Here is a 26,481-nt window from a genome sequence, read left to right on the forward strand (position 1 = left end):
GGATAGGAAGCTCTGAATAGGAAGCTCTGGATAGGGAGCTCTGTATAGGAAGCTCTGGATAGGAGCTCTGCATTGGAAGCTCTGCATAGGGAGCTCTGGATAGGAAGCTCTGGATTGGAGCTTGCATAGGGAGCTCTGTATAGGAAGCTCTGTATAGGAAGGTCTGGATAGGAAGCTCTGGATAGGAAGCTCTGTATAGGAAGCTCTGGATAGGGAGCTCTGTATAGGAAGCTCTGAATAGGAAGCCCTGGATAGGGAGCTCTGGATAGGAAGCTCTGAATAGGAAGCTCTGGATAGGGAGCTCTGTATAGGAAGCTCTGGATAGGAGCTCTGCATTGGAAGCTCTGCATAGGGAGCTCTGGATAGGAAGCTCTGAATAGGAAGCTCTGGATAGGGAGCTCTGTATAGGAAGCTCTGGATAGGAGCTCTGCATTGGAAGCTCTGCATAGGGAGCTCTGCATAGGAAACTCTGCATAGGGAGCTCTGTATAGGAAGCTCTGGATAGGGAGCTCTGTATAGGGAGCTCTGTATAGGAAGCTCTGCATAGGAAGCTCTGGATAGGGAGCTCTGGATAGGAAGCTTTGGATAGGAAGCTCTGTATAGGAAGCTCTGGATAGGAGCTCTGCATAGGAAGCTCTGGATAGGAAGGTCTGGATAGGGAGCTCTGGATAGGAAGCTCTGGATAGGAAGCTCTGTATAGGAAGCTCTGGATAGGAGCTCTGCATAGGAAGCTCTGTATAGGGAGCTCTGGATAGGGAGCTCTGGATAGGAAGATCTGAGAAATACAGCCTGTGTGTGTATTTATGAATGTACTGTATTTAGGGAATGTGGAGATCAGAATCTTAGTCTTTTATTTTGTATTTTTTTTTTATTTCAACTTTATTTAGCCAGTTAAGCCTGTTGAGAACAAGTTGTCATTTACAACTGTGACCTGGTCAAGATAAAGCAAAGCAGTGCGACAGAAACAACAACACAGAGTTACACATGGACTAAACAAGCGTACAGTCAATAACACACACAAAAAAAAGAAAGTCTATATACAGTGTGTGCAAATGGCGTGAGGAGGTAAGGCAATAAATAGGCCATAGTAGCGAAGTAATTACAATTTAGCAGATTAACACTGGAGTGATAAATGAGCAGATGATGATGTGCAAGTAGTGAAACTGGTGTTGGCTTTGGGGATGACCAGTGAGATATACCTGCTGGAGCGCGTGCTACGGGTGGGTGTTGTTATCGTGACCAGTGAGCTGAGATAAGGCGGGGCTTTACCTAGCATAGACTTATAGATGACCTGGAGCCAGTGGGTCTGGCGATGAATATGTAGTGAGTGCCAGCTGACTAGAGCATACAGGTTGCAGTGGTGGGTGGTATAAGGCACTCTGGTGACAAAACGGATGGGACTGTGATAGACTGCATCCAGTTTGCTGAGTAGAGTGTTGGAGGCTATTTTGTAGATGACATTGCCGGAGTCGAGGATCGGTAGGATGGTCAGTTTTACTAGGGTAAGTTTGGTGACGTGAGTCTTCCCTGTGGCTCAGTTGCTAGAGCATGGTGTTTGCAACGCCAGCATGGTGTGTGCAATGCCAGGGTTGTGGGTTTGATTCCCACGGGGGGCCAGTACAATTTTTTTTTTTTTAAATGCATGAAATGTATGTATTCACTACTGTAAGTCGCTCTGGATAAGAGCGTCTGCTAAATGACTAAAATGTCAAATGTGAGTGAAGGAAGCTTTGTTGCGAAATAGAAAGCCGATTCTAGATTTGATTTTGGATTGGAGATGTTTGATATGAGTCTGGAAGGAGAGTTTACAGTCTAACCAGACACCCAGGTATTTGTAGTTGTCCACATATTCTAGGTCAGAACCGTCCAGAGTAGTGATGCTAGTCGGGCGGGCGGGTGCGGGGAGCGAACGGTTGAAAAGCATGCATTTGGTTTTACTAGCGTTTAAGAGCAGTTGGAGGACACGGAAGGAGCGTTGTATGGCATTGAAGCTCGTTTGGAGGTTAGTTAAAACCTCTTACATCTAGACGTTCCGCTAGCGGAACACCTGCTCCAATATCCAATGATAGGCGTGGCGCGAATTACAAATTCCTCAAAAATACAAAAATGTATGACTATTTCACAGCATTTTAAAGACAAGACTCTCCTTTATCTCCTTTATCTAACCACACTGTCCGATTTCAAAAAGGCTTTACAGCGAAAGCAAAACATTAGATTATGTCAGCAGAGTACCCAGCCAGAAATAATCAGACACCCATTTTTCAAGCTAGCATATAATGTCACAAAAACCCAGAAGACAGCTAAATGCAGCACTAACCTTTGATGATCTTCATCAGATGACACACCTAGGACATTATGTTATACAATACATGCATGTTTTGTTCAATCAAGTTCATATTTATATCAAAAAACAGCTTTTTACATTAGCATGTGACGTTCAGAACTAGCATACCCCCCGCAAACTTCCGGGGAATTTACTAACAATTTACTAAATTACTCACGATAAACGTTCACAAAAAGCATAACAATTATTTTAAGAATTATAGATACAGAACTCCTCTATGCACTCGATATGTCCGATTTTAAAATAGCTTTTTGGTGAAAGCACATTTTGCAATATTCTAAGTACATAGCCCAGCCATCACGGGCTAGCTATTTAGACACCCGGCAAGTTTAGCCTTCACCAAAATCAGATTTACTATTCTAAAAGTTTGATTACCTTTTGTTGTCTTCGTCAGAATGCACTCCCAGGACTGCTACTTCAATAACAAATGTTGGTTTGGTCCCAAATAATCCATCATTATATCCGAATAGCGGCGTTTTGTTTGTGCGTTCCAGAAACTATCCGAAATGGTATATCAGGGTCGCGCGCATGGCGCAATTCGTGACAAAACATTTCTAAATATTCCATTACCGTACTTCGAAGCATGTCAACCGCTGTTTAAAATCAATTTTTATGCAATTTATCTCGTAAAAAAACGATAATATTCCGACCGGGAATCTCCTTTTCGGCAAACAGAGGAAAAATCACAAAGACGGGGGCGGCCAGGGCACGCGCCTAAGCCCACAGTCCCTTGATCGGCCACTTGAGAAAGGCGATAATGTGTTTCAGCCTGGGGCTGGGATGACGATATTCTGTTTTTTCCCGGGCTCTGAGAGCCTGTGGAAGATGTAGGAAGTGTCACGTTAGAGCAGAGATCCTTTGTAATTGAATGAGATGGCAAAGAAGTTCAAGAAATGGTCAGACAGGCCACTTCCTGTAAAGGAATCTCTCAGGTTTTGACCTGCCATTTGAGTTCTGTTATACTCACAGACACCATTCAAACAGTTGTAGAAACTTTGGAGTGTTTTCTATCCAAAGTCAATAATTATATGCATATTCTAGTTACTGGGCAGGAGTAGTAACCAGATTAAATCGGGTACGTTTTTTATCCAGCCGTGAAAATACTGCCCCCTAGCCATAACAGGTTAACACAGTGTCCAAAGAAGGGCCAGATGTTTACAGAATGGTGTCGTCTGCGTAGAAGTGGATCAGGGAATCACCCGCAGCAAGAGCGACATCGTTGATATATACATTATGTTGTTATATTATGTTGTTGTCTGAACATTACTTTCTCCATACTCAGAAAACAACATGAAAAAGCTTGGCATTCTGGTTTGATATTATAGTTTTGTATGCTATACCTATTCATATACAGTAGAATATTTGTTTGTTTGTTTGTTTGTATACATAAATCCGATGTGTCACTCATTTCTCTCCCCTCCCCCCAGGTCCAACCTCCTAACTCTCGCAGCCTGACAGACAAGAAGGGCCCTCGGGTGACGGATGGTTTCCAGGGCTGCCTAGACTCAGTGATGCTCAACAACAACGAGCTGCCACTGCAGAACAAGAGGAGTCGCTATGCTGAGGTGGTGGGCCTAACAGAGCTGAAGCTGGGCTGTGTTCTCTACCCCGACGCCTGCCTGAAACAGCCCTGCCTCCACGGAGCCACCTGCACCAGCCTGCCCTCCGGTGGTGAGTCTGGTGAACTGCAAGATGGAAATGGATGTGGTCGGGACATAGGGTGTGTGTGTGTGTGTGTGTGTGTGTGTGTGTGTGTGTGTGTGTGTGTGTGTGTGCGTGTGCGTGTGCGCCAGAGGAGGCTGGTGGGAGGAGCTATAGGAGGACGGGCTCATTGTAATGGCTGAAATTGAATAAATGGAACAGAGTCAAACATGTTTTCCATATGTTTGTTGTGTTTGATACCGTTCCATTTATTCCAATCAGCCATTAAAATAAACCCGTCCTCCTATTGCTCACCACACCAGCCTCCTCTGGTGCACGTGTGAAACAAACAGCCTGGGTTGGAACAAAAGCCTGCACCACCCTGTAGATCTCGAGGACAGAGTTTATTGGTGACCTTTAGTGTCCATAATACACACACTGATAGGAAGATTTCCTGATTGATTGTTTGATTGATTAGCGTTTAGCACCAGGGTGATGGATGGTGATCTGTGCCAGCCTGTGCCCCTGTGCCAGCCTGTGCCCCTGTGCCAGCCAGCAGACTTTAACCTCTCCAGAAATCTGGGTCTCCCCTCAACGTTATTCTATAATTAATCCATAATTAACTCCTAATTAAACTGTCCTTGACCCACTGTTTTTCCCAAAGGTGTGATTGTGAAATAGCCTTCTATACTCCTTCATCTCCCTTTTATCTGCCTGTACCTGTCTGCCCGTATCTGTCTGCCCATTTCTGTCTGCCCGTATCTGTCTGCCCATTTCTGTCTGCCCGTATCTGTCTGCCCGTTTCTGTCTGCCCGTTTCTGTCTGCCCGTTTCTGTCTGCCCGTTTCTGTCTGCCCGTTTCTGTCTGCACATTTCTGTCTGCCCGTATCTGTCTGCCCGTTTCTGTCTGCCCGTTTCTGTCTGCCCGTTTCTGTCTGCCCGTTTCTGTCTGCACATTTCTGTCTGCCCGTATCTGTCTGCCCGTTTCTGTCTGCACATTTCTGTCTGCCCGTATCTGTCTGCCCGTTTCTGTCTGCACATTTCTGTCTGCCCGTTTCTGTCTGCCCGTTTCTGTCTGCCCGTTTCTGTCTGCCCGTTTCTGTCTGCCCGTTTCTGTCTGCTCCTTTTTGTCTGCCTGATCGTGATCGCCTTCTCTCTCTCCTTATCTTCCTCTCTTTGTGTTGTCATATCTCTATAGCTGCTCTTAGTTTTTCTGTCTGTTCATATCTCTCCTCTTTTTGTCTGAACTCAAAAGGCCTACATGAACGAATCGTATCCTTTTAAAATCTAACTACAGTGAGGGCTCAAGACATTTTTTTATTTTTTTTGTCCTTTGGCATTTTACTGCAGTCAATAGGGAAGCCTGGTTAAATGTCATCTCTATCGAAATTCCCAGCCTGGACTCAGCAGGGTGACCCCTTGACTTAACGTGCTGACTTAACACATCGAGGCCAAGTCTCAACAGAGAGAGAGTGACTTAACGCTCCCGTGGGTTGATCTCTCCCGGTCTCCCCGCTTGCATTTCTCATTCACAACTAGAGGCGGAGCGCTCTGAAAAGAGCACGGCATTCTGGGACTTGTCATGTTTGTCCTGGCTGTAAGAAGGTTCAGTTAATGGGGATTTTTGTTGTAATTTTTGTGATCATTTTTTGGCATGCTCGACCTCTTTGTAAAGGTTATCAGAGTATGTGTGTATGTATTCCGGTATCCCACTGTGTGTGTGTGTGTGTGTGTGTGTGTGTGTGTGTGTGTGTGTGTGTGTGTGTGTGTGTGTGTGTGTGTGTGTGTGTGTGTGTGTATTCCGGTATCCCTGTGTGTATGTGTGTGTGTGTGTGTGTGTGTGTGTGTGTGTGTGTGTGTGTGTGTGTGTGTGTGTGTGTGTGTGTGTGTGTGTGTGTGTGTGTGTGTGTGTCTGCGCTGTGTCGATAAACGCAATGACATTTCCCTGCGTTTTCCTGAAGGTGTGTGTGTCAGTGTGATTTCCCAGTTGCGTGTGTGTGTGTGTGTGTGTGATTTCCCAGAGGTTTGTGCGTGTGTGTGATTTCCCAGAGGTGTGTGTGTGTGTGTGTGTGTGTGTGTGTGTGTGTGTGTGTGTGTGTGTGTGTGTGTGTGTGTGTGTGAGTGTGTATGAGTGTGTGTGTGTGTGTGTGTGTGTGTGTGTGTGTGTGTGTGTGTGTGTGTGTGTGTGTGTGTGTGTGTGTGTGTGTGTGTGTGTGTGTGTGTGTGTGTGTGTGTGTGTGTGTGTGTGTGTGTGTGTGTGTGTGTGTGTGAGAATGTGTACCCGTGTGATTTCCCAGAGGTGTTTGTGTGTTTAGGCTGGCAAGCTCTCATCAACCCGAGGCCAACTATCCCTGGCAGCGCCGCCAAAGCTCAAACAATGCACACACTAGTCTCCACGGCACTGAACACATTCCTATGTGTGTGATGGAGCGTGAGTGTTTGTGTGATGGAGCGTGAGTGTGATGGCGCGTGAGTGTGTGTGTGATGGAGTTTGTGTGTGCTGGAGTTTGTGTGTGATGGAGTATGAGTGTGTGTGTGATGAAGTGTGTGTGTGATGGAGTGTGTGTGTGTGTGATGGAGTGTGTGTGTGTGTGTGTGTGTGTGTGTGTGTGTGTGTGTGTGTGTGTGTGTGTGTGTGTGTGTGTGTGTGTGTGTGTGTGTGTGTGTGTGATGACGTATGTGTGTGTGTGTGATGGAGTGTGTGTGATGGTGTATGTGTGATGGAGAATGAGTGTGTGTGATGGAGTATGTGTGTGTGTGATGGAGTATGTGTGTGTGATGGAGCGTGAGTGTGTGTGATGGAGAATGTGTGTGTGATGGAGCGTGAGTGTGTGTGTGATGGAGTTTGTGTGTGATGGAGAATCAGTGTGTGTGTGTGATGGAGTGTGTGTGTGATGGAGTATGTGTGTGATGGGTGTGTGTTTGATGGAGTATGTGTGTGTGATGGAGAATTAGTGTGTGTGTGATGGAGAATGAGTGTGTGTGATGAGTGTGTGTGTGATGAGTGTGTGTTTGATGGAGAATGAGTGTGTGTGTGATGGAGAATGAGTGTGTGTGATGAGTGTGTGTGTGATGAGTGTGTGTTTGATGGAGAATGAGTGTGTGTGATGGAGTATGTGTGTGATGGAGAATGAGTGTGTGTGATGGAGTATGTGTGTGTGATGGAGAATGAGTGTATGTGATGAAGTGTGTGTGTGATGAGTGTGTGTGTGATGAGTGTGTGTTTGATGGAGTATGTGTGTGTGATGGAGAATTAGTGTGTGTGTGATGGAGAATGAGTGTGTGTGATGAGTGTGTGTGTGATGAGTGTGTGTTTGATGGAGAATGAGTGTGTGTGTGATGGAGAATGAGTGTGTGTGATGAGTGTGTGTGTGATGAGTGTGTGTTTGATGGAGAATGAGTGTGTGTGTGATGGAGTATGTGTGTGTGATGGAGCGTGAGTGTGTGTGTGATGGAGTTTGTGTGTGATGGAGTTTGTGTGTGATGGAGAATGAGTGTGTGTGTGATGGAGAATGAGTGTGTGTGTGATGGAGTGTGTGTGTGATGGAGTATATGTGTGTGATGGAGAATGAGTGTGTGCGTGATGGAGTGTGTGTGTGATGGAGAATGAGTGTGTGTGTGATGGAGTGTGTGTGTGATGGAGTGTGTGTGTGATGGAGTATATGTGTGTGATGGAGAATGAGTGTGTGTGTGATGGAGTTTGTGTGTGATGGAGAATGAGTGTGTGTGTGATGGAGTGTGTGTGTGATGGAGAATGAGTGTGTGTGTGATGGAGTGTGTGTGTGATGGAGTATATGTGTGTGATGGAGAATGAGTGTGTATGTGATGGAGTGTGTGTGTGATGGAGAATGAGTGTGTGCGTGATGGAGTGTGTGTGTGTTCTGAATCTGCTGTGATGGTCTGAATGCTTTGTTCAATTGTAGCACTACACCTGTATGCAGAATACTTCATTTAACTCACACTTTCCCCCGTACTAGCCCTGACTCTGCTGTTATCTTCTTTATTGAGGACAAATGTACTTACTATGACTGTGATGTGTGGTTGTCTCTCCTAGCTATCATAAGATGAATGCACTAACTGTACATCTCTCTGGATAAGAGTGTCTGCTAAATGACTAAAATGTAAATGTACTTTTTTCTCTCCATCTCTTTTCTCTCTGTCTCTCCCTCTCTCTCCACCTCTTCTCTCTGTGTCAGGTTTTGCCTGTAGTTGCGGTCCCCAGTACACTGGGGGGCGCTGTGAGACTGAGATCACGGCATGCGTTCCCAACCCCTGCCACAACAGCGGTGTGTGCAAAGCCATCGGCAACGCTTTCCTCTGCAGCTGCAGGAGAGGTTTCAAGGGCATCACGTGAGTTACTATCACACTAATGATCACACTGTAAACATACAGTGTACACGCCAACACACTCCTGTCCTGAACGTACACCCATGGAGTTGACTGTCTCAGACACACAGAATAGAACACCCTTTAACACACACAGAGAGACACATAAACACCCACCTTTTAAATTAGCTGTTTGTTTTAACCAGTTCAGCTTCCTACTGGCCCAAGTAGTGTAAATAATATATTGAATGTCATAAATAACATCACTGTAAATGCAATACCTCATCATTTACACTGGGTGGCAGTATATACCAGCTCTTCTCTACAGTGATAGGTAGATGAGTAGAATTTATATTTTTTATTTAACCTTTATAGCATGTCACAGTTAAGAACAAATTCTTATTTACAATGACGGCCTACCCCGGCCAAACCCTAACCCGGACGACGCTGGGCCAATTGTGCACTGCCCTATGGGACTCCCAATCACAGTTGGTTGTGATACAGACTGGAATCGAACCATGGTCTGTAGTGACACCTCTAGCACTGAGATGCAGTGCCTAAGACTCGGGAGAGGCAGAGCCCCCAAGCTGCCTGCAGCCTGTAAGATTCACTCAGAGTTGAAAGATAAAAAAAAATATGACATTTCATTCTGCTTGTCTCCTTCTCTCCAGGGGTTTAGGGGTGTTCCACTGTGTTACATTAGAATATCTAATGCCTCAGAAATCAAGGCTACAGGCAGTCTTAATGAGGATGAGCTACGGTCACAAGCTCACTAATTAATGCACTTATACGCTTTTATTACTTGCTGAAACACACACACACACACACACACACACATACACACACGCCAGCAGCTTGTTCCATCATCAAAGCCATTTTAATTTCAGATGAGAAAGATCAGGAAAGTCAACCTCAGCGTGTTGGTTATTTGATTGTGAACATATGAGACTGGTGTTGTTTTTCAATATGCATACTACCGTACTCCACACCCTCATGCTCCGAGTGCATTCTCTGACCGCGTTCTCTTGAGTACGTTCTTGTGAGAACGAAGGTGTGAAGAACACATAAAACATTTCATTTTAGAAGGACTCACACTCCCCTCTACTGTATTACCTCATGCTGCACCTCCCCCTACTGTATTCTGTATTACCTCCCACTCCCTCTACTGTATTACCTCATGCTGCATCTCCCCCTACTGTATTACCTCATGCTGCATCTCCCCCTACTGTATTACCTCATGCTGCATCTCCCCCTACTGTATTACCTCATGCTGCATCTCCCCCTACTGTATTACCTCATGCTGCATCTCCCTCTACTGTATTACCTCATGCTGCATCTCCCTCTACTGTATTACCTCATACTGCATCTCCCCCTACTGTATTACCTCATGCTGCATCTCCCCCTACTGTATTACCTCATGCTGCATCTCCCCCTACTGTATTACCTCACGCTGCATCTCCCCCTACTGTATTACTTCATGCTACATCTCCCCCTACTGTATTACTTCATGCTGCACCTCCCCCTACTGTATTACCTCATGCTACATCTCCCCTACTGTATTACCTCATGCTGCATCTCCCACCAACTGTATTACCTCACGCTGCATCTCCCCCTACTGTATTACCTCACGTTGCACCTCTCCCTACTGTATTACCTAACACTGCATCTCCCCCTACTGTATTACCTCATGCTGCATCTCCCCCTACTGTATTACCTCACTCTGCATCTCCCACTACTGTATTACCTCCCACTCCCCCTACTGTATTACCTCACGCTGCATCTCCCCCTACTGTATTACCTCATGCTGCATCTCCCCCTACTGTATTACCTCACACTGCATCTCCCTCTACTGTATTACCTCCCACTCCCTCTACTGTATTACCTCCCACTCCTCCTACTGTATTACCTCACACTCCCCCTACTGTATTACCTCCCACTCCCCCTACTGTATTACCTCCCACTCCCCCTACTGTATTACCTCACACTCCCCCTACTGTATTACCTCACGCTGCATCTCCCCCTACTGTATTACCTCATGCTGCACCTCCCCCTACTGTATTACCTCATGCTGCATCTCCCCCTACTGTATTACCTCATGCTGCACCTCCCCCTACTGTATTACCTCATGCTGCATCTCCCTCTACTGTATTACTTCATGCTACATCTCCCCCTACTGTATTACCTCACTCTGCATCTCCCCCTACTGTATTACCTCCCACTCCCCCTACTTTATTACCTCACGCTACATCTCCCCCTACTGTATTACCTCACGCTTCATCTCCCCTACTGCATTACCTCATGCTGCATCTCCCCCTACTTTATTACCTCATGCTGCATCTCCCTCTACTGTATTACCTCATGCTGCATCTCCCCCTACTGTATTACCTCACGCTGCACCTCCCCCTACTGTATTACCTCACGCTGCATCTCCCCCTACTGCATTACCTCATGCTGCATCTCCCCCTACTGTATTACCTCATGCTGCATCTCCCCCTACTGCATTACCTCATGCTGCATCTCCCCTACTTTATTACCTCATGCTGCATCTCCCCCTACTGTATTACCTCATGCTGCATCTCCCCCTACTGTATTACCTCACGCTGCACCTCCCCCTACTGTATTACCTCACGCTGCATCTCCCCCTACTGCATTACCTCATGCTGCATCTCCCCCTACTTTATTACCTCATGCTGCATCTCCCCCTACTGTATTACCTCATGCGGCATCTCCCCCTACTGTATTACCTCACTCTGGACCTCCCCCTACTGTATTACCTCACGATGTATCTCCCCATTCACTGAACCTTCTTCCAGCCACGACAATGACGACAACAATGACGAAACAAGATATACACAAAGCAAATGTTTTACTTCATAATTATCAGCTAGATTTGTGATTCGTAATAATCTAGCTTGCTAGCTAGTTAAAAAGGCAAAAATTACGTAAAACTAATATTATGCAAGATAGATGTCCATTCTTCGTGGGTAGCTAGCTAACAATTCTTTGTTGCTATCTGGCTAGCTAACAGTACTAGTAGCTTGTCAGTTAGCCCTGTTTACTTATTATGGGCTTGCTATATACGGTACGTAGGCAGGTAAACATGCAAAAATTAACACAGCATGTATTTATTAACGTATCAAGATAAAATATTGTAGTCAGGCAACATATGAGATGTGAATAGGCAACATTTCATACCGAAGTCAGAGTGTATTTTCTCTTCGGCCATTGCTTCATTTTTTACGTGGTTGCGTCATATTTCTTTGCATACTTTCCGTTGAAGCTTCAAATATATACAAACGGAGTATGCATTCGAGAAGTGCCCTCCATGCTCCCTTTCGCATACTTTGATATGGACTCATACTCCAACCCTCCCGTGCTCCAATTTTCATGCTCGGAGCACGGTAGTTTGCATTTTGAGAAACACCCTGGGAGTCCCTGAGCTGTCCTCTACCAACCTCTCTACATCTCTCTCCTCCCACCTCCAAATGAAAGGAGAGTCTTAATCAGTTTTAGTCAGGCAATTATTAAATGTCCCACAAACTATCTGTGACAGTTTGTTTTAAGTGCCAACTGAAGTGACAGAGGTTTAGATATATTGATACCTACCTCAAGTTTTTGGAGTGTATAGACTATCCAAACGAATTACCAAGCAAAGTTCTCCCCTCATCCCTCTCTCGTCTTCCTTCTCTCCCTCCCCTCCTCCGTTCACCCTCTCCAGGTGCGAGGAAGACATAAACGAGTGTGAGCGGGGCGGAGCCATGGGCGGCGAAGCAGAATGTGAGAACGGCGGTGTGTGTGTCAACACGCATGGCTCGTTCTACTGCAACTGTACGGCGGGCTTCGTGGGCCAGCGCTGCGGCCTGCGGCCCGTGGTGGTACCAGACATGCAGGCTGGACACTCCATGGTGGGGAAAGAAGAACTGATTGGCATTGCTGTTGTCCTCTTCGTCATCGTCACCCTAATCATCCTCTTCATCGCCTTCCGTAAGAAGGTATTTGTATTGTGTTGTTTAATTATTATTGTGTGTTTTTATTTTTACGATGAAATGTTTAAATTGTATCAAATAATTCAGCCTTTGTTGCTTTTACAAATGTAGGATCTTAAGTTGATCACCCTGTCCTGCGATGTAGTACATTTAAAACTTGTATTGTATTTAAGGTTTAAAAAGGCTTCTGAAGTTTCTAATTTCCACAGAAATGGCAGACTTGATTTTCCCATAAAAGATGTATCAACACCTACAAAAATATCCATTAATTCATATTTCCTGTTGCTGCAGGATTATTTTCCTGACTCAGAAACTGGCTCAAATTAAGATCCTACATCTTTAATCCTATATATTGTTTTACAAGAAATACCAAAAATATATTTTGTCTCCAGGTGTTCCAGAAGAACTACTCCCGTAACAACTTGACACTGGTCCAAGATCCAGCAACAGCAGCTCTGTTAAACAAGGCCAACGGGGTTCAGTTCAAGACCCTGCGCTGCACGCCGGGAGACCCCTTGAACCTGTACGCCGAAGCGGGGCTGTGCGCCACGGTGATAGGTGGTGGAGCTGGGATGCTTGGCCCGCCCCAGGTACCTGTGAGGCCCATGGCGTACACACCCTGTTTCCAAGGCGATCCGCGGTCCACGCTGGAGAAGATGGCGGACGGGAGAGGCGTGGAACACACTGAGATGAGCACCTTCCACCCAGAGTCACCCAGGATTCTGGGAGGCACGGCGCGGAGGGGGGTGGTGGTGTGTAGCGTGGCGCCCAACCTGCCACCTGTCTCACCCTGTCGTTCTGACTGTGACTCCATCCACAAGAGCCCCTGGGACAGCGACGAGGGTCAGTGTGTGTGGGTGGGGGGACATAGTTATGTATTAGTGTGATGTGTTTGAACCTGTTTGTGTGTGGTACAGTCTTTGTTCATACGTGTTTGTGGTGTCTTGTGTGTGTGTATTCATGCATACTGTATATTCAATGCATACTGTATATGTCCGTTTGTGTGATTGAGTATCCCTCCAAGTGATTCTCTTTTCCAGGAACCCTTGAGGGGTAGTGCATTTTTGTCCCATTTCCATATTCATTCATATTCATGTTACACAGAACTACACTCAGAGAGCATCGCGTTCAGTTTATCAAGACCATCCTAATTATGAGCTGGCTTTGATTCCCAAATCAAAAGTCTGTGTTTCTGTGTGTGTGTGTCTGTGTCTGTGTGTGTGTGCGTGGTACATCTAACTCTCGATGCCAGCATTGTTGTCACTGGAGCCAAAGTGTGTGTGTGTGATTTGTGCCACAACAAAGACAGCCCTGGTACTAACGAGCCTGTTCTTCAGTGACTAACCTCGCTGAGGGCCAACTCTCCCTGGCCTGCTCCCACCGCCCTCAGACGCCCTGACCTTTAACCTCTGACCTCTCCCTGCAGGTAAAATGGTAGATATGGGTGAAGAGATGACCTGTTTCTCAGGGAGCAACAAGGGCAGCAACTCTGAGGTCCAATCACTGAGCTCCTTCCACTCCGACTCCTGCGACGACAACAGTAAGACATGCCCCTCCTTTCTCATGCCTCTTTCTGGCCACACCCATAGCGACAGTGAGCTAGTCTGCCGTCCGGTCTGATAGCAACACTTAACTTAGTCTTGTTTTCCCCTAAACCCCTATCATTACCCTTTGGTGTCGGCAGATTCAGAGGTAGCAGATACTGTATTTAAAAGCAATATGGCTGAAGCTCCCTAAAGCACATCGGATGAGGTCGTGCCATCGCCATATTGCGTCAGTAACAGTTCATTTAGATCTGCGAACACCTAAGAGATAGGGGACTAGAGGAGGAGTCAAGGGGGTGTGATGTTAGGCCATTAAAAGAGAGAAGCTGTGATAACAATAACTATGGGAACCCCGGAATTTACAGTGTTAGTTGTTTCCTAACACCCTCTCTCCAACAGCATTTACTCCTGCTGTGTTCTAAAAGTGTTTCAGGGAGAAACAAATGATATCCAGTGTGTTAGTTTATTTGTCCTCAATTTTATTGTTTGATTTATGTGTTTCATATAATCTGTTCATGTTCATTCTTGGAGGTTTTTTTTCCGCGTTTTTAATCCAGTTATTTTAATCCCGTGAATAGTTTTTTTCCCATACCTGTCAGACTGTTGTTTTCATTTGGAAGTGACAGCGTGACAGTGTGACAGCGTGACAGTGTGTTAGTTTATTTCCATACCTGTCAGACTGTTGTTTTCATTTGGAAGTGACAGTGTGACAGCGTGACAGTGTGACAGTGTGACAGTGTGTTAGTTTATTTCCATACCTGTCAGACTGTTGTTTTCATTTGGAAGTGACAGTGTGACAGCGTGACAGTGTGACAGTGTGACAGTGTGTTAGTTTATTTCCATACCTGTCAGATTGTTGTTTTCATCTGGAAGTGACAGTGTGACAGTGTGACAGCGTGACAGTGTGACAGCGTGACAGTGTGACAGTGTGACAGTGTGACAGCGTGACAGTGTGACAGCGTGACAGTGTGACAGTGTGTTAGTTTATTTCCATACGTGTCAGATTGTTGTTTTCATCTGGAAGTGACAGTGTGACAGTGTGACAGTGTGACAGCGTGACAGTGTGACAGTGTGACAGTGTGACAGCATGACAGTGTGACAGCGTGACAGTGTGACAGCGTGACAGTGTGACAGTGTGAGAGCGTGACAGTGTGACAGCGTGACAGTGTGTTAGTTTATTTCCATACCTGTCAGATTGTTGTTTTCATCTGGAAGTGACAGTGTGACAGTGTGACAGTGTGACAGCATGACAGTGTGACAGCGTGACAGTGTGACAGCGTGACAGTGTGACAGCGTGACAGCGTGACAGTGTGACAGTGTGACAGCGTGACAGTGTGACAGCGTGACAGTGTGACAGTGTGTTAGTTTATTTCCATACCTGTCAGATTGTTGTTTTCATTTGGAAGTGACAGTGTGACAGTGTGACAGTGTGTTAGTTTATTTCCATACCTGTCAGATTGTTGTTTTCATCTGGAAATGACAGTGTGACATTGTGACAGCGTGACAGTGTGACAGCGTGACAGTGTGACAGTGTGCACACAGACAGACATCTGACATAAGAGGATTAATACTGTGCTTCCATCCACACAGCTGTGTTGTGTTTGTTAACTTGTCATTGTTTCATCATCACGCATTCAAGCACATGTTGTTCTTTCCCATGTCTTTCAATGGTTGTAGTCGTTGATATTGCAGTTCCAATTGTTGGCGGAAGCCAGTTCAGGTTTTAGGTGGTTGTTTATGTGTTGTGTTATATTGTGCTGTGTTGTCTGTGTTTTTGTTATTGTTATGAAACTTGTGCTTTGTTTTTGTGGCGTTTTGGTATTGGGAAAAAGTCAGTAGTAGTTATTTTTACTTAGAGAGTTAGCCTATAAATGGTTGTTTCTTGATCAACATGGATCACTCAGGTCATTCTGCAAAAATCACTGACATCCACATGGTGAATCTATATAATCATAGTGTGTTGCTACTATGTACTAGACTACATAGCTGAAATGCAATGTTGACATATCAACATTGTTGCTTCATTCATTCATAATTAATGGAACCACTTCACTGTCAAGATGATCACATTTCACATAATATCTGACTCTGATATTAGCCAATCAGGCCACAGAACAATCTGAATCAGTTCAGCTGACAGCTCCAGTGGATGTGATGTCATTATTATGTTCATTCCATTTCATTTCTTCATTTGGTTGTTATTTTTCTTTTTATCTGATTTTCATTGAATGTCTTCAAAACATAATTTAACAGTCTAGCTCTCGTCTCTCTGAGCACAGCCCTACCTCATGTATACATATGTAAATTGGAGTGTGTGTTGGTACAAGTGTGTGTGTGTGTACTGGGGATACTCGCCAATACTAGGATGAGCAAATGCACAAGGATTCTGTGTTAGTCCCGTCCTACACTCTTACAAAAAAAGGTTCCTAAAGGGTTCTTTGGTTCTTTTCTTTTTTTTGGTTCCAGGTAAATCACTTTTTGGTTCCAGGTAGAAAGAACCCTTTTGGTTCCAGGTAGAACCCTTTACAGAGAGGGTTCTACATGGAACCCGAAAGGGTTCTTTTTACCTGGAACCAAAAAGGGTTTTTCTAAAGGGTTCTCCTATGGGGTCAGCCGAAAAGTTATTTTAGGTACTAGATAGCAAAACATTTTCTAAGAGTGTAGGTGTTCTAAGTCTGGTTCCATATGTAGCTTTTGATCCGACACCTCCCATGCTACACGTCTCTGGTGTTGATCCCATTTTCAGCCAATAGTAACTCTGCTTCCTGGCAGCCTGTTGTCAATAGTAACTCTGCTTCCTGGCAGCCTGTTGTCAACTTCCTGTGTCTCAAACCGTGTCTCCTCCCTCTGCTTCTCTTCAACAAGCCTCCATAGTGACCGTCATTCGACTGGTCAATGATGCAGTCGACACTATTGAAAACGAAGGTACCATGTCTCATCCATCCTTCACTCTCTCTCTATCCTTCTGACGCTCTCTTTACTTCTCCCTGCACTTATCTCTCTCTCTATGAGATGCCATGCCAATGCTCTCCATGACAATACCATGACAGTGCTGTGGTTTTAAAATCATGTACTTCAGGCATGATGTAAAATACATGTCTTGCATGTAATGTAAACTCAAAGTACACACATACTGTAGGCTTTATATTTTCAGTACACATCAAATACCTAACCCATATATTGAAGTGTCAAGCCTCAACACACACACACACACACACACACACACACACACACACACACACACACACACACACACACACACACACACACACACACACACACACACACACACACACACACACACCAGGGGTTCATGGGGGGGGGTCTGACAAAAAGGCAGTGGTGGAAAAAGTACCCAATTGTCATACTTGGGTAAAAGTAAAGATACCTTAATAGAAAAACACTCAAGTCAAAGTAAAGGTCCCCCAATAAAATACTACTTGAGTAAAAGTTTTAAAGTATTTGGTTTTAAATATACTTAAGTATCAAAAGTAAATGTAATTGCAAAATATATTTAAGTATCAAAAGTAAAAGTATAAATCATTTCAAATTGCTTATATTAAGCAAACCTGACAGCACAATGTTCTTTTTTAAAATGTATTTATTTAAAGACAGCCAGGGGCACACTACAACACGCAGACATAATTTACAAACAAAGCATTTGTGTTTAGTGAGTCCGTCGGATCAGAGGCAGTAGAAATCACCAGGGATATTCTCTTAATAAGTGTGTGAATTGGACCAGGGAAAGGGAAAATGTGTGGAGTAAAAAGTACATTATTTTCTTTAGGAATGTAGTTGTAACGATGTGCGCTGAGAGTCAGGAAGCAAGTTCAGGGAGTGAGTGTTTTCATAAATAAACACAACATAATACAAAATAACAAACACGAACAACGCACAGACATGACACAGGAACAGAAACAATAATGCCTGGGGAAGGAACCAAAGGGAGTGACATATATAGGGAAGGTAATCAGGGAAGTGATGGAGTCCAGGTGAGTCTGATGAAGCGCAGGTGCGCGTAACGATGGTGACATAACGAGCAGCCTGGTGACCTAGAGGCCAGAGAGGGAGCACACGTGACAGTAGTGAAGTAAAGGTAGTGAAAAAATATAAGTAGTAAAGTACAGATACCCCCAAAAATGACTTAAGTAGTACTTTAAAGTATTTTTTAATAAGTACTTTACACCACTGCAAAAAGGTCAGGGCTGAATCAGTGTTACTCACAACATGTGCATTGACATATTACACATACATAAATACACTGACATATTACACATACATAAATACACTGACATATTACACATACATAAATACACTGACATATTACACATACATAAATACACTGACATATTACACATACATAAATACACTGACATATTACACATACATAAATACACTGACATATTACACATACATAAATACACTGACATATTACACATACATAAATACACTGACATATTACACATACATAAATAAATGGACACATTACCGATACATAAATACATTGATATATTAAACATTCGGGTGGATGGGAGTCTCAGATGGTCCGATCCTAAGCCTCGCAAACACCTGTCTGGCACCTATAACACAAACACACACACGCTAAGACGCTAACACGCTAACGCGCTAAAGCTCTCTCTTCTCCTGTTCTCCCACCTGACAGTGTCAGTCATGGATCAAGGTCAGAGCTACAACAGAGGTGACCCCCCCTTTCTCTTCATCTCACATCAATCCATCTCATCTCTCTCACTCCCCTTTACTCCTCTCTCTCTCTCTCTCTCTCTCCCTCTCTCCCTTTCTCCCCCTCTCCCCCACTCCTTCTCTTCCTCTCTCTCACTTTCTCACTTCTCTCTCTCTCTCTCTCTCTCTCTCTCTCTCTCTCTCTCTCTCTCTCTCTCTCTCTCTCTCTCTCTCTTCCTCTCTCTCTCTCTCTTCCTCTCTCTCTCTCTCTTCTCAGTCTCCGTCCCAGCTCACTGTGTTTGTGTGGTCTGTTACTCCTAGCCCCCTGCCAACACACACACACCCCAGCATGTGTTTTCCCCAGTCACAGTGTTGTTGTGCTGACTGAGCAGCCCTGATACTTCCTTGGAGTTGGCACATTGCCGGGGTGAAGAGGCTTCGCTCATCTCCCATGACAACCGCTCACTCTTCAATGCGCCTTGTGGCCGTTCTTCCTCAGTTTGGCCAATTTTCACTTTCACTTGCTTTTGCCTGCTGCCTGTGACGTGTGATGTTTGATCTTCCCACTGCATTGCATTTGCATCCCACCTCCGAGCGTGTTGTTTTGTTGTTACTGCTTTTCATGAGTTTGTCCTCACTGACGTTGCTTTGTTGCGATTTGTTTTTTACTTTTTAGTGCTTCTCACTTTTGTTTTGTAATTTCCTTTGATGCATGTACTGTCTGTCTGTCTGTCTGTCTGTCTGTCTGTCTGTCTGTCTGTCTGTCTGTCTGTCTGTCTGTCTGTCTGTCTGTCTGTCTGTCTGTCTGTCTGTCTGTCTGTCTGTCTGTTCTTTGTTTCTGTTTTGTATTTTACAGTTTAATGCTTTGTGAAACGTTCCCTGGTTAACATGTGGAAGTATGTCAAGCTGTGATGTGTTTGTTTACGTTGAATGATCCCATCGGTCAGTCGCCTCTGATCTCTCACCATGGCTTGGCTGTTCCGAAGTGCCACCCTGTGCCACCCGGCCTCCTCCTGAACCCTGACATGCTGTGACCTTTTGACCTGTGACCCCTGACCTGACGTTCCCAGGCCTCCCTCCTGCATGTTGTGAAACCTTCAAAACACAGATAACATGTTCACTGTACAGGATGTTCCCCGTGCTGTGGTTGACGTCTAACTGTGTTTTTGTTGTCTACAAACATGCCCGATGGACCTCTGCAGACAGACTGTAGTTGTCCACTAACATGCCCGATGGACCTCTGCAGACAGACTGTAGTTGTCCACTAACATGCCCGATGGACCTCTGCAGACAGACTGTAGTTGTCCACTAACATGCCAGATGGACCTGCAGATTGTAACTGTCCATCGGGCATGTTGGCAGAGATTGTGTCTACTAAATGTAATCTAACTCTGTCCCTCCCTTCTCCAGCATATCACTGGGACACGTCTGACTGGATGCCCAACTCACGGCTGCCCGACATCGAGGAGGTGCCCAGTTACGAGGCCAGCGGCCTGGCAGGCCACGGAGACATGGTTGCCTCAGCCTCCCGATTGCGGGGCAGCTCTCGCCTGGGGGGCAGCGCCCGGGAACTGGATTCAGACTACTACCTCGGGGGCTACGACATCGACAGTGATTTCCCACCTCCTCATGAGGAAGAGTTCCTGACCCAGGACCAGCTCCCTCCTCCCCTCCCCACTCCCCTGGAGGAGTACCAGGAGCACCCCTACGACACCCTTCCCGCCACCCAGCCCGCCTCCAAGGAGAGCACCCTGAGTGGGAGTGGTAGTGGCAGCACCGGACGCCACAGATCCCCCCGCCCACACTTCCACCCCAGCCAATACCTGCCCCCACACCAGCTGCCCCTGGGGGAGGCGGGGCAAGGTGGGCCGGGAGGGGAGGAGTTCAGCACTTTTGTGGGTAGGGCGATCATGTCAGGAGGCGGGGACATGGATGATAATGTGTCGCTGAATAGGAGGTTGTCAGTGAACGCGTCATCGGCCTCGGACTTGTCGGCCCCCTGCGGTTTTGACGACTCGGAGGCGGGCGGTAGTGACTTTGACAGTATGGATGAGCTCCACCGGGGTGGGACACACACCATAGAGATGCAGCAACAGACTGAGGTCTGAGGTCTGACTGGGCCCCACCGTGGGGTCAAGGAGAGTGGCAAGGGGACAGGTGGGCATGAGTGCAGGACAGAGAGTGCTGGAGTAGGAAGTGGACGCTGTGTCGAGCTGTGCAGGTTCCTCTGGACTGAGTAATGAAAGATGGAGGTAGTCACTCAGAGGGGAATGATTGGTGTTTAATGGACACACTGCTAGATAGTGGCTACGTCATCAAAACAGTGCCACCCTAACCCTTCAACCACTGCCATTGCAAACAGTAACCTCAAACCACCTCACCCATTGCAGGCTTTATCCTTAAACCACTTTTCTTCATTCCAAGCCACTACCCTTATTCATGACCCTTTAGCCACTACCCTTAAGCTAATACCAAGCCGCATGCAATGGAAAGCAATGTGTTTCGACACATTAGTACCTACAGCTGGCCATCATCATAGCCACTACCCTAGCAGTGGCCTGTGTCAAGATCAGATGAGTGTTATCCTCTTCCGTAGCGAGGAACAGAAAGCCTACCAGATATGTTGAGTAAGTATGAAAACAGGGTGAGAATGTGAATAAGAAAGATTACGTTTTAAAAAATACAGATTTTAAGAGCCAAGTGCAGAGAAAATGGATGAGCTAGTGCAGAGAAAATGGATGAGCTAGTGCAGAGAAAATAGATGATCTCGTGCAGAGAAAATGGACGAGCTAGTGCAGAGAAAATGGATGAGCTAGTGCAGAGAAAATAGATGAGCTCGTGCAGAGAAAATGGATGAGCTAGTGCAGAGAAAATGGACGAGCTAGTGCAGAGAAAATGGACGAGCTAGTGCAGAGAAAATGGATGAGCTAGTGCAGAGAAAATGGATGAGCTAGTGCAGAGAAAATGGATGAGCTAGTGCAGAGAAAATGGATGAGCTAGTGCAGAGAAAATTGATGAGCTAGTGCAGTAAAATGGATGAGCTAGTGCAGAGAAAATGGATGAGCTAGTGCAGAGAAAATGGATGAGCTAGTGCAGAGAAAATGGATGAGCTAGTGCAGAGAAAATGGATGAGCTAGTGCAGAGAAAATGGATGAGCTAGTGCAGAGAAAATGGATGAGCTAGTGCAGAGAAAATGGATGAGCTAGTGCAGAGAAAATGAACAAGGTAGTGAATCAAGAAAAGATGAAGAATGTTTGGTAAAAAGAAAAGAAGACAATATTGTAATTGAATGGTCAGTACTGTGATATGGCCTTCTCTTTCTGCTCAAAGCAGATGTGATTGTTTTTAGCTGCACACAGCTTCCCTGTCCTACCTCTCACTATACCTGCCAACCCACAGAGGCCCAAAAAGGACTTCTCCCTAACCAGGATGCGGGGGGGGAGGGGGGGGGTACACACATCCACACACTGCTCATGCATAGCCTGTACAAAATTTGTGAAATAGAAATGGAAGAAGATTTTTTGTATGATTATCCACTCTAAGAATGCCATTTGGATTGATGTGAAATATGTTTATTATTACCCCTAGTCCAAACGTCCACCCCTGAAATCATTCCTGTGACGCCATGAGAGTTTAGCCATCCTTCTGTCCCACCACATGCTAAACTGCTATCTTGCCGCTCTTCTTTTCTGTCAAGTAATTTTGCTTTAATGATGTTTTATGATCTTTATTGTTTTGCACTAGTATCTTTAGATTTTTGGTTTTGATGGTTATTACATGAAACGTGCTATATTATTGAAATCCTCCAAAGGACATTATCATGATATGTAATTCTGGCCCAGTTCAATTAGCATAATAAGCAATGAGGAATTTTTATGTTGGTCATTTTCTTTTCACTAAAGTCCCTGATTTTCAAATAGATTTGAAAAAAATGGCAATTCACATAGTTTTCTTGAGCTATTACATTTCCGAGCATGCAACCCAATGTATTTTCTTTCCCTTCCTTGTTCTCCTTCTGTCCCATGTTGTTTTACACTGAGCAGGTTTCATAGAGTCACTCCAGTATTTCCCAAAGCCATAACAGCAATAGATTGACAGGTGGATGAGGAGTAGGGTCCGTGCACAATGCAAATGCATTCTGGGAAAATAAAATAATAATGTAACATCCCATCACAACGGCCATCACAACGGCCGTCACAACGGCCGTCACAGCGGCCAGGCACTGTTGCATCATGGGTGTAGTCAGTTGCTGTGTTCCATTTTGGTTCTGTCCGCTTAAAAAAATTATATAAACAACGGTCACTAACAATGGCTTATTCTAAACACATCTCTATCGCTCCAGGACAGAAGGACAGATAACAAAACAGATGAGTGTCGTATTAGACTTGGAGTTGTATTGGACTTGGAGTTGTATTGGACTTGGAGTTCTATTGTAATATAATATACCTGATCCAGTCGGGCAAGATTTTTTTGTAAAAGATGTAAGTTTGTGTTAAAATCTTTGTACAGTGTACATAGATATCTGGGTTGTTAAAATGCTGATTTTGTAGATATTGAATTGCAATCCTGACCACCTTTCTTTAAGTTTCTTGTTTTTGTTCGATGTGAATGTGGACAATAAGAGACCATGATAAATCAGTCATTTAACCTCATCTCCCCTCCTCTGTTGGCCTTTCGCCTAAAGTATTATTTTATTGTTTCATTAACTTTTGCTTTAAAACATAAAAAGCCTTTCAATAGACTAGTTAGAACTTGCACAGTATTAAATGCACAAAACCTGCTTTAAATTACATCCCGGTGTTTTTTCTTTTTTGTTTAAAATCCTCTGGTTTCTGTTTCTTTTCAATGATTTTAGGTAGTATTGAAATATGTCTAATCTAACTGCAGCAATTGAGTGTACAGAATTAGTTATTTTTTAACTGCTTTTTTGTTTTTTAAATCAATGCTGAAAATAAAAAAGGTTATTGATCAAACAAAGACTAATTTCGTCCTTAATGCAATGGAAAAGGTTTGCCTATGATGTTACAGAATGGACTAAACTTGATTAACTGTAAAAGGTTTGCAAGGTAACTTGTTTGCAAGGTAAATTGGTATGATTACAGACTCCGGAAGCGCTGGATGGGGCACTGTCGCCGGAAGCTCTGGAAGGGGAGTGCGCACTGTAGGCCTGATGCGCGGGGCTGGCTTTGGAGGTGCCAGACTAGTGACACGCACCACAGGGCTAGTGCGAGGAGCAGGAACAAGACGTACTGGACTGGGCAGGCGCACTATAGGCCTGATGCGTGGGGCTGGCTTTGGAGGCGCCAGACTCTTAACACGCACCTCAGGGCTAGTGCGAGGAGCAGGAACAGGACGTACTGGATTGGGCAGGCGCACTAGAGGCCTGATGCGTGGGGCTGGTTTTGGAGGCGCCAGCCTAGTAATGCGCACCTCAAGGCTAGTGCGAGGAGCAGGAATAGGACATACTGGACTGGGCAGGCGCACTGGAGGAAGAGTACGAGGAGCAGGAACAGGATACACTGGGCCATGAACCCTCACCGGCGGTCTGATGCTTGCAACTTGTATCACTGGTCCTGGCTCGATGCTGGCTCTAGCATGACACCTGTGAGGAGCTTTCACCAAGCGCACCGGACTGTAGCTAGGCACTGGCGATGCCGTGCGTATCTCTGCATAACATGGTGCTTGCTTGATCCGTCGCTCCCCATAATAAACACAGGTGCCCCTTCGTGCCCTTTCCGCCAGTACCTGTCTCCGGAATCTCGCATCAAGCTCCTCGCTTGATTCCATGACTGGCTCCCTTTTCCTCCACGGCTCTCTCCTGTATGCCCGGGAAGTTAGGTCAGGGCTCCCCCTGACTCAACTAAACTCCCCGTAAGCCCCCCCCAAAAAAACTTTTTAGGGCTGCCTCCTCTCCTCCTGAAATGGAGGATATAATGCCTCATACCTCCGTCGTTCTGCCTTAGCTGCCTCCAGCTCCTCCTTCGGGCGCTTGTACTCCCCAGCCTGGTGCCATGGTCCTTTACCATCTAATATCTCCTCCCATGTCCACGACTCCAGGTAGCTCTCCTGCTGCTCCTTCCTCCGCTGCTTGGTCCTTCTTTGGTGGGTGGTTCTGTCACATGCGTCGTCGTAGGTAGACCAAAATGCAGCGGGTATATTGATCATATTTTATTTAGAAGGGAAAAAACACTTACACAAAACAAACGACGAAAACAGTCCCGTAAGGTGCTCAGACTAAACAACCACCCACAAACACAAGTGAAAACACACACAACTAAATATGGCCTCCAATCAGAGATAACAACAAACAGCTGCCTCTGATTGGAGGTCATTGACAAAACTAACAAAGAAATAGAAAAACTAGAAAAACCACATAGAAATAGAAAACACACTAAACAAACACCCCCTGCCACACCCTGACCAAACTACAAAAACAAACAACCCCTTTTACTGGTCAGGACGTGACACCGGACCTCATAGGGTAAGAGTTGAGTACCCCTGCTCTAAAGCAGTGTTTCCCAACTCCGGTCCTCTAGTACCCCCAACGGTACATATTTCTGTTGTGGACCCGGACCAACACAATCGTGGCCAAAAGTTTTGAGAATGACACAAATATACATTTTCACAAAGTCTGCTGCCTCAGTTTGTATGATGGCAATTTGCATATACTCCAGAATGTTATGAAGAGTGATCAGATGAATTGCAATTAATTGCAAAGTCCTCTTTGCCATGCAAATAAACTGAATCCCCCAAAAACATTTCCACTGCATTTCAGCCCTGCCACAAAAGGACCAGCTGACATCATGTCAGTGATTCTCTCGTTAACACAGGTGTGAGTGTTGATGAGAACAAGGCTGGAGATCACTCTGTCATGCTGATTGAGTTCGAATAACAGACTGGAAGCTTTGAAAGGAGAGTGGTGCTTGGAATCATTGTTCTTCCTCTGTCAAACATGGTTACCTGCAAGGAAACACGTGCCGTCATCATTGCTTTGCGCAAAAAGGGCTTCTCAGGCAAGGATATTGCTGCCAGTAAGATTTCACCTAAATCAACCATTTATCGGATCATCAAGAACTTCAAGGAGAGCGGTTCAATTGTTGTGAAGGCTTCAGGGCGCCCAAGAAAGTCCAGCAAGTGCCAGGACCGTCTCCTAAAGTTGATTCAGCTGCGGGATCGGGGCACCACCAGTACAGAGCTTGCTCAGGAATGGCAGCATGCAGGTGTAAGTGCATCGCACAGTGAGGCGAAGACTTTTGGAGGACTGCCTGGTGTCAAGAAGGGCAGCAAAGAAGCCACTTCTCTCCAGGAAAAACATCAGGGACAGACTGATATTCTGCAAAAGGTACAGGGATTGGACTGCTGAGGACTGGGGTAAAGTCATTTTCTCTGATGAATCCCCTTTCCGATTGTTTGGGGCATCTGGAAAAAAGCTTGTCCAGAGAAGACAAGGTGAGCGCTACCATCAGTCCTGTGTCATGCCGACAGTAAAGCATCCTGAGACCATTCATGTGTGGGGTTGCTTCTCAGCCAAGGGAGTGGGCTCACTCACAATTTTGCCTAAGAACACAGCCATGAATAGAGAATGGTACCAACACATCCTCCGAGGTCAACTTCTCCCAGCCATCCAGGAACAGTTTGGTGACGAACAATGGCTTTTCCAGCATGATGGAGCACCTTGCCATAAGTCAAAAGTGATAACTAAGTGGCTCGGGGAACAAAACATCGATATTTTGGGTCCATGGCCAGGAAACTCCTCAGACCTTAATCCCATTGAGAACTTGTGGTCAATCCTCAAGAGGCGGGTGGACAAACAAAAACCCACAAATTCTGACAAACTCCAAGCATTGATTATGCAAGAATGGGCTGCCATCAGTCAGGATGTGGCCCAGAAGTTAATTGACAGCATGCCAGGGCGGATTGCAGAGGTCTTGAAAAAGAAGGGTCAACACTGCAAATATTGA

General features: G+C 45.4%; 1 protein-coding gene across 8 annotated transcripts in view; it reads left to right on the forward strand.

The window, feature by feature from the left end:
* Positions 1-23,491, forward strand: part of LOC106613153 (protocadherin Fat 3) — a 354,754-nt gene extending 331,263 nt beyond the window's left edge. For 5 of the 8 annotated variants that reach the window (XM_045724739.1, XM_045724738.1, XM_045724740.1 and 2 more), the window contains 8 exons: positions 3,772-4,015; positions 8,181-8,334; positions 12,029-12,302; positions 12,689-13,139; positions 13,723-13,836; positions 16,706-16,765; positions 18,504-18,539; positions 19,931-23,491. In XM_045724739.1, coding sequence (XP_045580695.1) covers positions 3,772-4,015; positions 8,181-8,334; positions 12,029-12,302; positions 12,689-13,139; positions 13,723-13,836; positions 16,706-16,765; positions 18,504-18,539; positions 19,931-20,628 — 2,031 coding nt within the window. In that variant the 3' untranslated portion in view covers positions 20,629-23,491. The remainder of the gene's footprint in view (positions 1-3,771; positions 4,016-8,180; positions 8,335-12,028; positions 12,303-12,688; positions 13,140-13,722; positions 13,837-16,705; positions 16,766-18,503; positions 18,540-19,930) is intronic. The other 3 variants (XM_045724744.1, XM_045724745.1, XM_045724741.1) reach the window with 2 other exon arrangements.
* The last annotated feature ends 2,990 nt before the right edge of the window (positions 23,492-26,481 follow it).

Source organism: Salmo salar, chromosome ssa09 (genome assembly GCF_905237065.1).
Source record: "Salmo salar chromosome ssa09, Ssal_v3.1, whole genome shotgun sequence".
In the NCBI taxonomy this organism is placed as follows: Eukaryota; Metazoa; Chordata; class Actinopteri; order Salmoniformes; family Salmonidae; genus Salmo; species Salmo salar.